The sequence below is a fragment of the Dermacentor silvarum genome, chromosome 9 (genome assembly GCF_013339745.2).
Source record: "Dermacentor silvarum isolate Dsil-2018 chromosome 9, BIME_Dsil_1.4, whole genome shotgun sequence".
NCBI lineage: Eukaryota > Metazoa > Arthropoda > Arachnida > Ixodida > Ixodidae > Dermacentor > Dermacentor silvarum.
In genome coordinates this window covers 91,541,090-91,559,164 of record NC_051162.1, presented here as the reverse complement: position 1 = coordinate 91,559,164, position 18,075 = coordinate 91,541,090, and the positions used below count along the sequence as shown (strand labels likewise).

Sequence of the window (18,075 nt, the reverse complement as noted above, 5' to 3'; positions counted from 1 at the left end):
GTGCAATTTGCTATGTTTGTGCGCTACACCGCTCACAAGCTACGCCGAAATGCAGACTACTAAAAAAAAAAAAAAAAAATCTAAACTAAATGCGAAACAGGGTGAGACGTCTAGCGACGACGATGAAGGTGATGTATGGTGTTTGTCGGGGGAAGAATGGTGATAACAGGTGTATGCGGCAGAGCAAAGTACTACCCGTATCACACAGAAGTACGACACGCATAAAGCAACATTTAAGAGGAAGATTTAGCTTGGGGGCTCCTATATGAATACATGGCAAAGGAGAAATCTCGGCAGCCAGTGTACCAAATTTGATGACGTTTGTAACACTTAAAAGAATCAGTTAAATTCTAGTGACTGTTGGAAGGAATTATTTCTGTTTAGGCAATCAATTCTTTATTAAAAATTTGTGACAATCGCAAATATTTAGAAAACAGAAATTATAAAGTTTACAACTCTGTAACTTAGCAATGAAAAAATATCACAGTTCTATAAATTGCATCTAATTGTGCATTTAAAACATACAAAATTGATGTAAAATTCGTGGCTCTCAATTAGACCACTAATACATGAGTACGTCTTTTGCACAACCCGTACAAACAATGTAACAAATTCAAGTAAGACATAAATCGATCGATCAAATTTGTCCGCCTTGGATGCTTTAACGGATGCAGTTTACAGAACTGCGATATTTGTTCTTGGGACAGAGTTACGAATTTGGAAACTTCGTGCTTCTATTTTTTTTTTCAGACTTAACAATTTTTTTAAATTCTCTTAAATAAATGAAAGCCCGAAATCGAAATTCAGCCTCCCCTGTAACTAGTCTTTAACTTTCTCTCTCAAATCAAACAAATGCATCTAGATCGGGGGCTATCTCAGAAAAGTGCTTCTTTTTGCGTTTTACATATATTAGAATAGGTGGCATCGCAGTTGGGCCCGAGCTAACCCTTACTCTGTACCTCTTGTGTCACAGTGGTATCTACCCATTCTGGAGACAGACAGACAAAGAACTTTATTCACTAGGTCCTGAGAAGCCATTCGGGAGGATTGGCCAAAAAAACGCGCACACACCGATTGGCTTACACCGAATTGCTAAATCAAAGAAAATATTGTAAACCAAAGAACCAGTTAAATATAATATAATATTCATCCACCAACCCAGCGGTATAAACCACTAATTCAATCGTTGTTTATGTTAATAATGATGACGATGCAAGTGAAAGACTATGATGATAGTGTCATGATCGTGTCATTGCCATTTGAAGTCTATGTTCTCGACATTGACGCACTGCAGCACTTTGGTCGTGTATGAGCTGACGTCCCCTTCTGCAGGTTGCTATAGAAGGCGCGAGACACAGCTTTTGCACCTAGAGACAATGCAAAAGACAATGTAAATGCGAATGGAAATTACAGCCAGAGCGTAGTACTCATGATTTGACAACTACGTCAAGAAAATATATTGAGATTTATGCACTGCACACGTTTATGCTGGCGCCCTCAGATGCATATCTTTCTTTTATAGGTGTCTGAAATATGAGAATCCCCAGCCTTTACAGCTGTACTGTCTGCACACTCAGTAAATGTGACCCTCAGGCGAGCAGGGAAGATGGCGACAAGATTGGCGTATCTCAATGCCGACTGATAAAGGCGATCGCTGAAGAGGGAACTCGAGACGCCGGTTGATTTCAACACCATGGCTACAATCGCTCATATCTTGGCTCTTCCACATCTCCTATCGCTTCATTCAGCTTTAACTGCCGACTCGCTGTTCTCGTGAGGAAAAGCCGACTTAGACTAGCAGACTGTGAACTGTCACTTTTCTGGAGAGACAGTGAAACTGATATAGAGTCAGAAAAGATTATGGGGTTTTACGTGCCAAAACCAGTTCTGATTATGAGGCACGCCGTAGTGGGGGACTCCGGAAATTTTGACCACCTGGGGTTCTTTAACGTGCACCTAAATCTAAGTACACGGGTGTTTTCGCATTTCGCCCCCATCGAAATGCGGCCGCCGTGGCCGGGATTCGATCCCGCGACCTCGTGCTCAGCAGCCCAACACCATAGCCACTGAGCAACCACGGCGGGTTATAGAGTCAGATTACATCGGCACTATAGTTTTTGACTAATTAATTCGTTTCTTACCAACAAGCTAAAGACAACAAAGGAGATATCAACAAAAGCGCCGTACAGCGGACATCAACAAGGAGTTCCTGTGCATAAAACGTCGGTACACTTAGGACACCGGTTCGCGTAAAAAATAAACCACATAAAGTACTAGTCATGCTACATGAAGCGGTGCTCAAATTTGCATTAATCATTGCTTAAGTGAAAGAATCACATCTGATTATACAGCTAGGGTGATCATATTTAAGTTCTATGGACTCTTTAAAAATAACCTGTTGCAGATAACATAATTCTAGTCCTTGAGCTGGATTATTCAGAGAGGCGGACATTACTTGCAGGAGAAATCGAAACACATATTCAACTACGAACGAAAATGCACTGCTTATCTTGAATTAATTACTTTACGGCACATTATTTATGAATTATAACCGATGAGTTTGCAAGGCGTATCCACTTGGAAATGAATTTCCAGAATGGCGCCAATTTCGAGATATGCGCCATCACACTTGGCGATAGAATGCGCTGTTTTTCCACTTACTTTAACAAACCACGCTTTTATGCATTGAAGCACAAAAGTAACTGGAACGCCCATGTATCTTATTCCACATTTTGGTAAATAATATCTCGAAACTGGTGTCATCCTGGAAATTCATTTCAAGTGGATACGCCTTCTAAGCTCACCGGCTACAATTCATGAACGACAACATTTGCGCAAAGTAATTAATTGAGAAGTTAATTAGTTAATTTTTGTGAATTAGTTGAAAATGTGTTTGGATGTCTCGTGCTAGTAATGTACGCCTCTTCGAATGATCCAGCTCAAGGACGAGAGTTACGCTATCTGCCACAGGCGATATCTAAAAATTCCATAAAATTTAAAAATGACAACCTGTGTACGCGATTTGTTAAACGTGACTTGTGAAGAAACGTACAACATCGACGATGACACTTAAAAAATGGGCCAGACCAGCCTTTAAGAGTTATGTGCTACGTGTACGTTGTGCGCAGATGAAAGCAACATCGATGCAGTTTCTAGAAACAAAGCACATAACAGCTCCATTGAAAGTTTACTTAGCAGTTGGCCCATGAGACGGAGTTCAATGTCGGACAGCAATGAGCAGGCTGTAAGCTCCGAATTAATTTTGACCACTGAAAACTCTTTAATGTGCAACCATGGCAAGGCATACATGCATTTTTGCATTGCTCTAGCATTGTAACGAAGCCGACAGGAATCGAACCCGTAACCTAGTGCCCAGCAGCTGGGCGCCACAGCCAGAAAGCCACTGCAGCTCATCGCAGTTCGAGATAACACCGGCATGTTGATGAGAGTCTGCCACGTTGGCAACTTCGCTGGAAGTCACGTGGTCCTAGTTGCTCATCTAGATTGGCTCCCGCCGGCAACTTCGCGTTGGAAGTCGCGTGCTCTCATCTGGATTGGCAGAACCAAATGGATCAAACTCCCGATGGCGTGCTGTTGGTGACGTACACTATGCAGTGTTTCCCAGCTAAAGTTAGCCAAGCTGCTAAAAAAATGAAAATGAAAACACGGTGAAATATACAGGTAAAAAACCCTACGGTATTCGTTTGCCACAGGTCGGACGACCGAACGCCGAAGGTCCTGTTACCGTATTATGGACAGTTTTGTTTTCTAGCTTTTTTATCATGACAGCTTGGCTAACGTTAGCTGGGACATTCTATATAGTCCACTCAAAAGTGGAACAAGCAGTTCGTACTTCACAATCGATTGCATATGATATCTGATAGAAAGCCTGCAGTGTGTTTCTATGCATAAACGTCTGTTAAGCGATGTAATATAGGAAACTTCTTTTTAATAGAGATATTGAACTGTTGTAGTATACTTTAACTTAATTTCTGTAGAGGTGTTTCCTTTAGAAGGATATTTAGTTCGGAAGCGCTTATCTGAATGCATAAGGACGGAAAGATCGTTTTTCTAGGCCGCCATGGACTGCACCGATTCTGATTGGGTTTGTGGAATTTAAATGACGAAGCAAAAATATGGTAACTGTAGTGAATGGATACTACATTTATGCTATATTTCTTGCAGAAATTGTTGACAAATGCACAATAAATAAGTATCACGTTTACATCTATGTAATTCGGCAATACAAGAAACATATCACAATTTCGTCCAGTGTACCCAATAATTCACCTAACGCCCACATATTTGGTTAATACATCACTAATACATTACTCTGAAATATACACTAATTGGAGAGTAGGACCTTTGCGAAACCCCCGCAAACACTGCAACAATTTCAGGTAAGCTGTAAATCCCTGAGTATATCACATTTGTCTGCTTGAGAGGATGCATGTAACAGATGCAGCTTACACTACTGCGAAAGCTCTTTTAGTTTACAGTTACAGATTTGTAAACTTCGTGCTTCTACTTTTTATTTATTTAACTTACCGGTTTTAGGCTATCTTTAAAAAATACAAGTATAAATCAAAATTCTGCGTCGCAGAGTTATTAGAACAACTTTCTCAAATAAACAAATTTTATTCAACAGATCCAGCAGTTGTCTCATCAGGGAATTTCTGCATTTTACATGTATTTAAAATGCGAAATAGGAGTTCGCCCATGCATTAAGCTTATTCTTAAGAACTGATGATACGGTACATCCATCATGGTATAATAACTTGTGTTATTGATAAAATAAACTAGCGTTAGCCCAATGAGTTGTGTTATTGCGCATTTACCGGTCATGAAAAAATTTGAGGAAAAGGGTAACGATACCCTCAACAGATCCAATTTCTCATTGGCATTACTTTTTAATGTAAACATAGAAACACCAGCAACGAAGAACACTATAACCTCGAGGTGCTGCACAGTCGCAGTTGACATGCATCACATAAAATCTTTGCCCGGTTTACGCCGAAACAATCACCAATGGTTCATTCAGGGGAGGTATTCTGTAAGAGTCCACCTAGTGGACATGTCCATTTCGTCTGCTGTTGAAGTTCTGATTGGCTGGGCTGAGGAGTGTTTCAACAATAGTCAGGCGATACAGCCAATCAGGAGTTCAGCAGCAGGCGAAATGGACATGTCCACTAGGTGGACTCTTACAGAATACCTCCCCAGGAATACAGGATGGGGATTTATTTGGGAAAAGATAGCCAAGGCACAAGTTTGAGAAATGAATGAACGTTTATTTTTCACTGCTGTAGCTACGCTTTGCATAAATGAAGTCTATGTTTTATATCTTGTATACGACTTGATTATCGTACAATGTATTTCCTTTGCTGATGGATGAACAACCTAAAGCACGCAAAATAGTCTTTATTGTGGTGAACATCCGCCCATGGAAGCAAATTGGCGTTGCCGTTTACTGTCCTCGATTTTTAAAATTCAATTGCAGAATTATAGCACTAATCGATATATTCATAGGGTGAGCTGGGAATAAATTGGGTTTGCTTAACGTTGGCTTTGAAAAGGTGTTGCTAAGATAGTAAGCGCCTAAAAGTCCGATTTGTAAGTTTCAGGAACGGCGAACGAAGCAACTTTCATGACCTTGGATATGGCATGTTGTCTTTTTGCAACCCTTCCTGCTGTCAACCTCAGCAGTAAACCTTAACAATGATCTTCATCAGCTTCCTTCACGGATTTACTACTGACCCACCATCCATGAACCTGTATAAATAAATATTACGATGATTCACAGTTTCCCGAAAGTTCACTTGCATCTTTGTTGATGCGAGCTTGTGTTACTCGCGCTCGTCAACAAGGGTTCTGCATGTAGTTAAGCAGAAAACCACGTGCGTTCAAGGCTCCATCTGACACGAATCTTGCCGTGAAAGGGCCGGACGTCATATCTGCAAGTAGAAAACAAAAACAAAAGTTGGTATAGTTAACAAATGGTGACAGAGCGCGGAGCAATTTTTTAGCTCTGGCGAGATTTTAGGATGTCTTAATGCCTGCACCAGTTCGTGAAGGCTCCTGTCGAAACCCCTTGTTTGTCATATGTGCCTCTGAGATCTGTAATAACGCAAAATTCTACATGTCATAGCAGAGTATACTTACGCTTGCACTGGTACATGTCATCTTGTCTGAAGCCTCTTATATGTAGCATATATATTATGTCGCCGAAATCGCGAAGTCAGCAGCCCTCATCCGCCGTATGCAAGCTAGATGGCGCCACAATACGGCGCCAACGCAAAGGCTTCATCGATGGGCGCAGTATTTTTTGAATATCATCGTAAAATTTAGATTTCTACATTCTGGAAAGTTCTGGAACGAGGCTGTGCAGTTGTTCAAGTCATGCCCCCTGCGCCTAAAAAAAAACAGCCAATGGACCATATTCTGATCGCTAATACTACCGCAGTTCTCTCACGTCCAAAGCCAAACCTCCTTTCAGAGAGCATCACTTGAACAGATGATAAAAAGAAAGTCCAGCCGTGACTTATTAAAGCGGATACCTTTCTTTGACTATTTAGGCTTTTTTCGTGGTTTGTCGGGTCGATGGCCGGACTCAGCCAGGAGCAACGCTCGCTGTCTCTCTCTTTCGTTCTTTCGTTCGTTCGTTCGTTCGTTCTTCCATTCTTCCATTCATTCATTCACTCGTTCGTTCGTTCGTTCGTTCGTTCGTTCGTTCGTTGGTTCGTTCGCACTATTCGCTTACATCGACAATCATCGTTGATGTTTTCTGCACAGTTTTTCAAAATCAAATCGGCAATGAATCTTCACATCGCAGTTCAGCATGCCTCACCTGTGACTGGTGCATTGATGACGGGATTGGGTATTTCCGTCGACGGGTTCAGCTTGGTGCCACAGTACCTGACTCCTCCGAGAAGCAGGTAATCCATGGTGCACTCGGTTACGCCCAGGCCCGCTTCGGTTTCATCTTCAGGAAGAAAGGATTACGTACCGTTAAGTGACACGTTTTCTGGAGCAGAAGCGATGTATTGTTGTGAAGTACGCTTGGACATGCTTTCAGAGGCTCAGTGGCGTGAGTTAACGGGAAACGTGAATGAATGTAACTTGCTAGGTTGCGGTTGGTGCCACAATTAGCTTCCAATTTTTTTCTTTTTTAGATCTATATCATCGGCACTTAAGTATGTTCGTGTTATTAAACCGTTATGGGCATAGACAGGTTTCCGAAGTAAAAAAAAAAGAATGCCATCGATTCCTAAATACATTTATTTCCCGAAGGTCTCATGGGATGACACTTTTTTTGTGTTTCCCACGTTTATGGTACCTCGTTCCCACGTTTATGGTACCAGCCATCTCATCAAATGATCTAACGCAAACATGTCGGGAGCCTTCTAGGCTGAGAGAATTGACTTCCAAAATCGATTGCCCTTCTAAGTTTTTATAAGGTCATTCATGGCAGCTCTGATGAAGTTATAATAGGCTAAGCTCGATGAGGGTAAAGGTGAGGGTAAATGAGGGTAAGGGTGGTATGAGGGTAAAGGTAGTACAGCTTGGAAGTCTATACGTTTCCTGTCACGAACTTTCGGAAGGTGTGAAGAGGCACGACCAGCAGTCCGCAGGACAATTGAGGTAGGCGATAACGCAGTATTTGAGCCAACTTAAGGTACTTGGTGACAAATTAAAACACAAAGCTTAAACATGTTTCTTCTCCACCTCCGGAAATATGGATGGCATGCATACTCGTTGTGGGTGCGTTGTCTGCACCAACATTCTGTATGGAGAAGGGTACATCCATTCCCGGCACGGAGTAGGTAATGGAGCAGTAGCCAGCTTCCTTCCTGAAGCACACGGTGTAGTCCAGGTTGTTGAGGTAGCCGCGCCTTGGGGGTATCTCCTGCGCCTCGGCGTAGTCGAAGCTGCTGAAGTTGCCGCTCGTGCCGGTGTAGTACTGCAGGCAGTTGGACGGCGCTGCAACCAGTTAGGAAGATGTCAATGTCAGCACATTTGTTCACATAAGAAGCAATTTTATGCTTGACAAAGAAAAAAAAACAAGAAAGGGGCCCTAAACTGTGTAGAGTCTGGAATGATACACGAAACTGCCACTCCCAGATGAATTTGTATGAACGAGAAGCTTGGGTGAATCACAATCACAAGTAAATGGAAGGGTGTCCTCGGAACTATGTTCGTTGACGGGCCATAATGCAGAGCGTGAGAAGCGTGTTATAATAAAACATGAACACGCTCAAGTACGAGAAATTGTAAGTTTTGTTTGGTTGTTAGTGAGTGTTCCTCTGACCGTTTGCCATGTTTCATTTGCATTTGGTTATAGTACACAATAAGTTAACTCAAGGGAAGCGCATGCCAAATATTTGCGTCACATTATTTCCTTATCTGGGGTCGAACTGAGCCCAGTTCTATTAGGGAAATGCTTACAGTGTGCAGAGAGAAACTACACAATGGGGATACGAGAAGGAACACAGAGGAATACGAAGTGTCCTGCAACGCAGCCTTTATTCTACTTTCGTTGTACTACGTCACGACACATATTTGACTGTCAAAGGCATACGCATCGTGTGTCAGGGAGCTGTGTCCATTGCGAAATAGTACAAACATTTTAGCAGGAGTTGTCAACATGACAGCATGTATAGGTTTGCATATGAAAGCGCAGCTCAAACTTTCGAGTAAAAAAAAAAAGGAATCAGTGCGTGATCTGAGATAGCATTGCCGTTAATATATGACTTGATCTTTCGTAAGCCTAAGCTGATAATGTGCATCTGAGAACTGCCATGCTTTAAGAGCAGTTGAAAAAATTGACTAAAATTGTTAATATTTTTAACACGCGGACAGAAAGCTGCTTCCATTCTGTCCGTAAATTTTTAACCGATTTCCTCAATGACCCAGATTATATCTCGCCAGTTTCACAAACATCATTTCACAAAGCCATTTATTTTGTTAATAAACTTAAGCGGAGCTTTAAGGTAATAAAGTGAAATGAATTGGGACCTCTCGTGGGGCTGTCGCATTTGATCTGCGATATCTTGATGTTCCAGCGGCTGTTCCTAGTCCCATTCGTCTCCACGTAGAGGTTCACCGGTCCGGGGGACATGTCCACGTCGATGTACACTGCGGCACCGATCAACCACACAGAGATGCATTAGTCATTCATAGGATATAAGATTGCTATATGGGAGTTCATCGCTTCGAGATAAAAACGCTCTGCGCTTCTAACGACAACGATACAGCCCGCAACTCAGCGCTGCCTGCCCATTATACACTTGGCCGGCTGCCCTGGTGGTATTCCCGCAACTCTTGCGAACTTGCCCCGGAGTACCCCGTCAAGCCGACACTCCCTGTGGGCTGCCATCGTCGGATACACGAAACGTATACACCCTTTGCGTATAACTCCCGGATTTTGCTGGCAAAAAAAAAAAGGTTGCTTATGCACAGTCTGTCGCAAAATGTGCGCAAGTTCACGACATCACTCACAGTTTTCCGCACAACTAGCAAATTAAAGGGCTATAACTTGACATTTTCAACGTGTCATTCTTAAGTAAAAGTCCAAGTGCTATAAATCCTATGAAAATACTGGAAACTTGTCAGAACGCCCTAAATATTTTGATATTAGTTCTTTAGTGCATCCCGAATAAACGCGTTCAGCAATGTTGCTTTTTCTCTCTCTCTTTTTTTATGGTCGACGCCATCATACGCAGCCGTTACTGCTACACGACTTGAAAAAATTTCTCTCTCTGTCAAGACGTCATGATTAAGTCGATGACACTGTAGGTCCGGGATTTGGATACTATTTTCGGTATCAAATAAAAATATTGTATTGTTGTTTTCCGGAATTCATCGTCACTTAATGTCATCCTTTGGCGTACAAGAAGTGTGCGATAAGGTTTGTCCAACATTCAAAATACGTGTCAGCACTGCTTTAATAACTACTAGTGCATGCCATGTCAGCACCAATTGACAAGTATAATCTCTGTCGTTCAAAGTGTATCCTTTGCTTGTACTTTACAAATGTTTGTTCTTCTAATCGGTCCTTTTTGCTTTCAATTGTTCTCTGCTACAAGTATACAAGGGCCTGGCAGAATTTCTGAGGGGTGTGCGTGACATTTAACACACCGTAGATGTATGTATGTATGTATGTATGTATGTATGTATGTATGTATGTATGTATGTATGTATGTATGTATGTATGTATGTATGTATGTAAATATGTATGTATGTATGTATGTATGTATGTATGTATGTATGTATGTATGTATGTATGTATGTATGCATGTATATATGTATGTATCCGACTATGTACAAAAATAGATATGTGCTTTCAGCCTACATGGAAGTCTCGAATGTTGGCATTCTAGTGGTTTCTCTCTGTGAGCTCGGTCTAGCTACGAGACCAATAGACTTTGACCAAAATTTGGGATTGGGAAACGTTTCTGAGGCTAACGAATGTAACGGCACGCCAAGACAAGGGCACAAGAAAGTAGAAAACATTGCGCCATTTTTGTACAAGCGTTTTTTGTCATTAGTGCGCTGTCAGATTCCGTAGGATGATTTCCGCAGAATTGATATGAAGCCATTCCTTGCTGTGCACCAAAGCCACGGTGACCTCGCGAAAAATACGTCAGACGCACTCTGCGAAACTTTTATCGAAGTTTTCACAACTATATTCTGCTTTAACTGTGCGGTCGCGACGCGGCAAGTCGTTTAGCGAAAAATGGTGCCCAACGTGGGGACGCGTCTCGCGGTCTCGCGAAAAGTGTACGATCCACCACTGACTGTGCTGGCCGGTGTTGAGCCCGCACAACGGCGGCACCACGTTGTTCGCATTCTGTCCCGTCACAATCAGCTTCTCGCCGTCGCAGTTGCCGACGGTAGGCCGCTCCAGGTCGAACTCGTCGAAGTCGAGGCGTATCTGGCATATGTGGTCGCTGAGCTTGAACACCTGCACGGCGCATGTCGACTGGCCCCCCACGCCGCTGTCGTCGCCATCGCTAGGCGGCGTCTGAGCCGCACCGGGGGAAGCGTGGAAGCCGGGACTGCTGAAGTAGGTGCTGTTCAGCGTGATCATGGAGCGGCAGCTGGCGGTCACTGCGTTCACGCAAACATAACAACACTGCAGTTTCAGCCTCTCCGTGTACGTAATATTGGACTTCATGGAATACCGGACCTCCGAACACGTACACACAACATTATGGATGAATGCTATCAGCGCCCCCTTTGAAACGGGGTGGTGGGTTGCGCCACCAAGCTCTTGTTCTTATTTTGCCTAAGGTCCTGCTTGTTTCTTTTTTAAAACGCACAAAGTATTCCCAGTATCAAACTTTCGGAACCACTCTTGGAACTTTGTGTACGCCTCCGTTGTTTATGGTCTCCCTACTTATCTGCCACCAAACCACCAATCGCTTTTTACTAACCTTTATTGCGGAGATAAGCAGCAACAACACTTGTAGCGACATGCTGTGGCGGTTTGTTCAAACAAAGAGCAGCCCAACTGCTTTTAAAGCGAATAGCTCTCTTTGCCTCTTACGCCCGTTTTCGTGGTAGTTGACAACGGTCGCTGGTCGGACTCGATAAGGAAAGCGTTCGTTCCTTTTCTCGCTATATCTTTCATTCGTTCGTTCATTAGGGTGATTCGCTTAGAATGGCAATCATCGCTGACGGCTTTTGCACATTTTTTGTATGTTTCTTTTATACTAATCTCGTCGAAAGAAAGTTTACCATGCTTGGTCCAATTTTTGCTTTTCAAGCAACAAACCCACATTTTATGCAATTGAACCAGAAAAGGAAGATGAAAAAATAACACTTCCCAAAGCAGCATTTCGTGATATGCGAGAGCCATACGTAACAGATTTAAAGGTTTATAGCGTGCAAGTGTCCAAATTTGGGCGAGTCGGTAACAGTCCACTTCCACGGGGTTCACAGTGCACACAAACTAAAGGAAAGAGGAGAGGAGGAGATAATAAAAAAAGCGCTGGTTTCAGCGTTTGTCAGCCCTCTTTAAATCCATGCTGTTTACTTCTTATTTACTTACCTCTGTGTGCGCTGATAAACCCATCAAACTTTCATATTTCAATTAAAGCTACGTAAGAATAGGCATGAATTATTCGAAAATTGTTTTCTTGCCACGCCTAAGACAATTTACATTGTTTAGAAAGCAGGCTCTAAAGATGCAGTTCAGACGCCTAATCTAATATGGAGACTTGTGGACTTTCTCTAAACTTCAGATAGAATCGGTGGTCTCCAGGTAAACTATGTAATTAGAGCTGTTAGAACCTTGATTACACAAGTTGATGTCATCTTTTTTTTTCTCGGTGGTGGATATTCCTTGTAAAGTATTATGATTTTAGCAGGAATTATTGGACTAGCAGGAATTTTCTAGAATCTGCATTTATACATTCACGATTATGCTGTTGTCGACACCTTTAGCAGCACCTGAGTATAGCAAAAAGCCCATCGTAGCAATAATAGATTTCTACGCTCTAGTTGAACTCAGCGTGACGTGATGACGCCACAGGTGCTGCAGGTCAGGTCTACGTTTTGATATTTCTGTATTCTGCAAATAGTCATACTTATACGTGCAAGCTGAAGCTCTGTTTTTAATATCCAGCAAACTTTGCGTTTAAACGTAAATTTATACCTTCACCACGAAGGCCTTGATATGTTGCGTGCCCGGTGTTTCAAAACCACCCACCCAACGTAAAAAATAATAAAGAAAAATTTGCATAGTGGTCGTAGCTGCCTCACACGCTATTTTATTCTGCATGGGTAAAAATATTAAAGTCTAAAAGGAATGAACCATGTAATGGTAGGATCCATCCTCAAAACCCCAAACTAACTAAACTTTGAAGCTCACAGAAACAGGAAATAATATTTATTTCGACGTTACAACTCAGAGACAATTTTGCTTGGGCTCCGCCACACGGCACCTCATGTTGACGGGAAAAACTCCTTACGAACCGGAGGAAAGCCTGCTTCCAGGCAGTGCTCAAACTCGAACTCAGTGCTGAATCCAGAATGGACTGTCCGTAGAGATACCAATGGACGCTGGTCTGTGCCTTTAAAAACGTCTCTAGGACCCTTATGCTGCCTAGTAACGCCTCCTGTGCGGATACATTATCCAAGTTGGCAGGACCCCAGTCATCATAGCTAGGTAAAGCAGCTTTTGTCGAAGGGATGTTCGAAAATTGATTTCTATAGGGGAGCGGAACTATTCGAAGAGCGGATACAAATAGAATACTTTCTCAAGAGTTCAAATATTTGGCGCGAGAATTTGATATTCGTTTTCCTTGACTGTGGGTGAATAACAAAGCGACTAGAATTATCGAAGCCTCCCTGCCGTAACAAAAGACCTATGCTGATGGTTCGTGAGTCGCCTTGAAATGCACACTGTAACTAAAAAAATAAGCTGTAGTGATTTAGTCCTTAAGCTTTTACTTATAAAATCTGGTCGGCAAGACCGGGCTGAAGTAAATAAATTAGCATTTTTATTTATCACCTTTCCTCATTATTTTAAGCGAAGCTTTATAGGCTCACAAGTGTCGGCGGTGGTGGTGTCACGCTGAAAAGTGGGCCAATCCAGGCGATAGTGCAGAAAGGGTCCAAGCTTAATGGCACATACCCCTGCGGGCTCGGAGACCTGTAACGTGCCCTTGAACTACCCTTATCACACGTGGCACCCAAAGAGAGAAAATCACCCCCCCCCCCCTTCCCCTGTAGAGAAAATGGGGGTAAGCGAAACTTGTCGTCCGATTCTAGCGTGAGGGCTTCCGAAGCCCAGACGAAGCATCAGCGAATAGCCGCGGACCCCGAGTTTCGGGGGCGCGATGTTGAGGCCAAACGTCAGCGAAGAGCCGCCGACCCGGAGTTTAAGGGCAAACAAAGCGGAACGCCTGCTACAGTGTCGTCTTGCTACAAGCTTCTCTTACCGCCTTTTCGCGGCAGTGGAAGGGCTCTGATTTCTTTTTTCTTTTTCTAACGTAAGAAGCACGAATATCGCTGGTATTTGATTCGAATAAAGTGTGGCACGTAATCGCGCATGGCGGAAACTCCTTGTTGTCCTGGTTGGTGCACAGACTTGCGAAAAGTGTTCCTTACGCGAGCAGCAGACGCCGAATCCGAAGGCGCACTGGCCGTAGGCGGTTCCTCCCCTCTCCATGCACTCCTTGAAGGCGTAGCAGGTACCCTCCTGTCCCCAGGTGCCGGTGCACATCAGGTTGGGAAAACGCACCACGTGCAGCAAGTGCAGAACTGCGAAAGGACGCGGCCCATTTGACAAAATCTACACTGCCGCGTAGCGCGTCCACTCATCAAAAAGGGAAAATAAATTGGCATCCACCCAAAATTATGACACGAAATTACAAACCCTATGGGTTTCTCACAAATAGAGGGTTTTTAAATTGAAGAAAGGTTCACCCTGGTACGAGGAGCACGACACCTCTCCGACGCGATCACTCTATACCGTTTGAGCTGAAAACCAGGAGGGCAGCAGAATGGATCTCGAGGTCTAAATACACACCTCCACCAAAGATGTGACACAAGAGTAAGGAAACAAGGAAGTCTTTTTACAGATTATTGGAAAGACAAAGGCAGAGCAGCCAAATTTCTAATGTCATCGTCTGCAGAACCAAGCTCGAGCTTTCATTCCGCAAAGTGGCGTTGGGCTTTGTAACAATACCAAAAGCTTGAAGCGAAAAAAAAAAATCCATCAACATGTGAAGCGGCATATAGTGGATCAAGTTTTATGGCAAGGAAAACGAGGCATCTACGTGAAATTAGCTCTGCGGTTCACACAGATCAAAGCTTTGTGTGAGGGCATAAAGAGTCGAAACGCGAGTACACGCGCCCACACACACCACCACACACACACACACACACACACACACACACACACACACACACACACACACACACACACACACACACACACACACACACACACACACACACACACACACACAACACACACACACACACACACACACACACACACACACACACACACACACACACACACACACAGATACACACATACATACATTGATGGATCACCACCACAACAATGATCGTCATCATCATCGCCGTTACCATTTTAAAGTCCATTGAAGGAAGAGGACACCGTTCATGGTTGTGTAATCACCCCTGTCCACGTCAGCCAAGCACCCGCCTTATCTGTGTATGCAGATTTCCAAATTTCGTTCCTACACCTGATTCTCCGCCCCTCTCGGCTGTGTTTCCATTCCCTTCGCACTCCATTCTGTAAACTCTGTCATACTCCATCAATTACCTATACGCAGTGCGGGAGCTGTCCAACTCAAATCTCTAATACACCGATCTTACTTCCAGCGCTGTCAACGACGGCCAAACAGCTATAGCTTTGCACCTCCGACTGGCTCCCCCCTTGTGTCTTTGCAGTCGCCGACCAGGTCACGTGCCTCAGCTTTCCTTCTCTTGTATATCGCTTGTATATCGATCGTGCGTGACCCGATATTTGATTTCCGTTCTAAACTGGGCTACCTCATTCGCCTACGATTGTCAGACTCCAGCAATGCATCCGTTACACTTAGCAATAAAGCTAACTGCGCTTGCCACGTCCTAACTTCCTGGGAACGGCTTTCTCATAGGTTTCTTTTGTTATGCTTTAAACGAATTTCCTGGAGCGGCCATACGTGACACCCAAGCTCTGTAGAACCTTGTGGCAATGCCGTCGCAATATACGTGTCGTAAGCGAGAGATAGATAGAGAGAGAGAAAGAGAGAGAGAGAGAGAGACAGAACAAGAGGAAACACTGCCTTCGTATGACTTCCGTGTCCGATAACATTCAAAGCGAGTTCGCACAGTGTACACCGTCGCTTCTTCTCCCAGTGTTGTTTGCCGTTCATAGTTTGACTTTATTATTTCTTTTCCTTATTTTGATCCAGGTGGCGATCCACCGATGGCGATCGACTTGCAAGGTTCTCACATAAGGGCTTCTGAAGAGGATGCGTCGTTCACCGCTCATGTCGCGTAACATCAAGACCATCGCCCCAGCACCGCTCTCGCATATGCACAGTGCTTAGCGATTCACACGCGATACTCTGCACGCGCGGTGGCGGCAGAGCGCTTCTTGCGCCACCTGTGGGCGCTGAGGACGTCAAGCGGGTGGGTTGTGGTACACGACGAAAGCTAGGGCCTTTGTGACACATTGTGACCGCCTTTGGCTGCGACCAGCGATCACCCAGCGCTCGTCGATGGCGCAAAAAAGTGTCGGCCACCATGCGGGTCGATTATCGTGTTTGAATCACTGAGCACTTTACCTGCACTGGAAGTCAATAGATTTTCAAAAGCAGGTGTGTTGAGAACCACGCGAAAAGACAAGCACTCAATATAAACTCAGAGGCGTCAGTGGGTACCATCGGGAAGGCGTGAAAATTATGCAGGTCCACCTCACTGTGGGAAGCGACGCTATGAGAAGGATTGTGCAGCTTTAGCTGGCTATCCAGCGCCGTTTAGGGGTTCTGCAGATCGTTGCGAGGTAGATTAATGTGTTTGTGTAAGGCGAGCAATTGCGCGTGTGACGTGAGAGAGCGCGTGACGTCATCAGCAAGGGTACGACGACGGCGAAATAGCGTTACAACTTGTTATCGTTACGGCCAGCACCAATCCCGAAGGCGGTGCAATATGGGTCAAAATGGCGCATTCTCGCTTTCGTTGGCAACTTGTTGCTATGTGATGTGACGCACGCGAAGGGCAGGGGGGGGGGGGGGGGGGAAGGTTCACGTGCTATCGCTGTTTAATGCGATTAGCATAGGTAGGATATTTGACGCGCTTTCCAGTATCAGTATACGGGGTGATCATTTTTAAGTTATACAGAGATTTTATAGATCGCCTGTGGCAGGAAGCGTGATTCTAGTCTTTGAGCTGGATTATTCAAAGAGGCGGACATTACTCGCACGAGAAACCTAAACACGTAATGAAACTGACGATAGTTTAGTTAATTAACTTTATAAACTGTTTACTTTTATGGCACATATTGCAATCAACGAATTGTAGCCGGTGAGCATGCCACGCAAATCCACTTGAAACGAATTCTGAAGATGGCATGGGTTCCGCGGTGTGCGCCATTAAAATAACGGTAAAAAATTTACTGTTAAACTTCCTTTTTAAAGAAAACGCCATTTCATGCTTTGAAGCACAAAAGTAACTGGAACACCCATGTATTTGATTGCACACTTTGGCATGAATATCTAGAAACTGGTGTCATCGTGAAAATGCATTTTACCTTGCATTTTGAAAATGCAAGACAAAAAAAGAAACCCAAAGAAAAATGTCAGTGGTCTTATGGTTGAAGCATCGGGATTTTCAGACCCTGGTTAAATCGCATCATCGGACGCGCTTTTTTTTTTCTCGTTTTTTTTTTTTTTTGAACAAAGCGTGAAACGAGGCGAAACATTACGAACTACTTTCCACTTAATATCTAGGCATTGTGATATTAATGCATCTGTCTGTCAATCCATGCATTCCAGTGCTTTCGCACAAACGAAAGAACATGCGGATTTCCTTTTACGCGTACAGGTACCGACTATGTCCTTAAGCCTACATTTCTTCTCTCCCCCCCCCCCCCCCCCCCGCCATCGACACACATGTCTTTATTATTTTGTGTAAGTAAAATATCATACAGTGATATAGATCAAAAGCATTCAAAGTATTTCCCAGGTAACATGCTTTTGTAGATCTCGTTGCTGGGCGAGTTGGTTGAGGTCTGACGAATACGTGGTTGCGCTAAAAGACAACTAAGACTTGGAAAGAAAAGTAGGAAACGATAGGTCGGGCGCTGAAGCTCCGGACCTATCGCATGCTTTAGAAGCTTTCGAGTGCTCCGATTGGTGAAAGCAACTTGGCAGCGGCGGGGGCATACAGCCTGAGAAGTAAATGATCGTGGAAATGACTGTACGCAATGATTGTAGTTTAGATATTCAATTTGCATGCACATTTCCTAACATAAAAAAAAATTGAAAAAAAAGAAAGGGCCCAAGCTACAAAAAAAAAAAAAAAGAAAAACGAAAAAAAAAAAACGTACAC

The 18,075-nt window shown here is 43.7% G+C and overlaps 1 protein-coding gene across 1 annotated transcript; it reads right to left on the bottom strand.

Moving 5' to 3' along the window:
* Nucleotides 1-5,273: 5,273 nt before the first annotated feature.
* Nucleotides 5,274-14,308, bottom strand: LOC119463340 (uncharacterized). The gene is made up of 6 exons (XM_037724145.2): nucleotides 14,113-14,308; nucleotides 10,795-11,106; nucleotides 9,013-9,132; nucleotides 7,750-7,977; nucleotides 6,845-6,979; nucleotides 5,274-5,951 (listed from the first exon to the last, which is right to left on the bottom strand). The coding sequence occupies exons 1-6, from the start codon at nucleotides 14,225-14,227 to the stop codon at nucleotides 5,857-5,859; spliced, it is 1,005 nt and encodes a 334-aa protein (XP_037580073.2). The 5' UTR covers nucleotides 14,228-14,308; the 3' UTR covers nucleotides 5,274-5,856.
* Nucleotides 14,309-18,075: the final 3,767 nt, after the last annotated feature.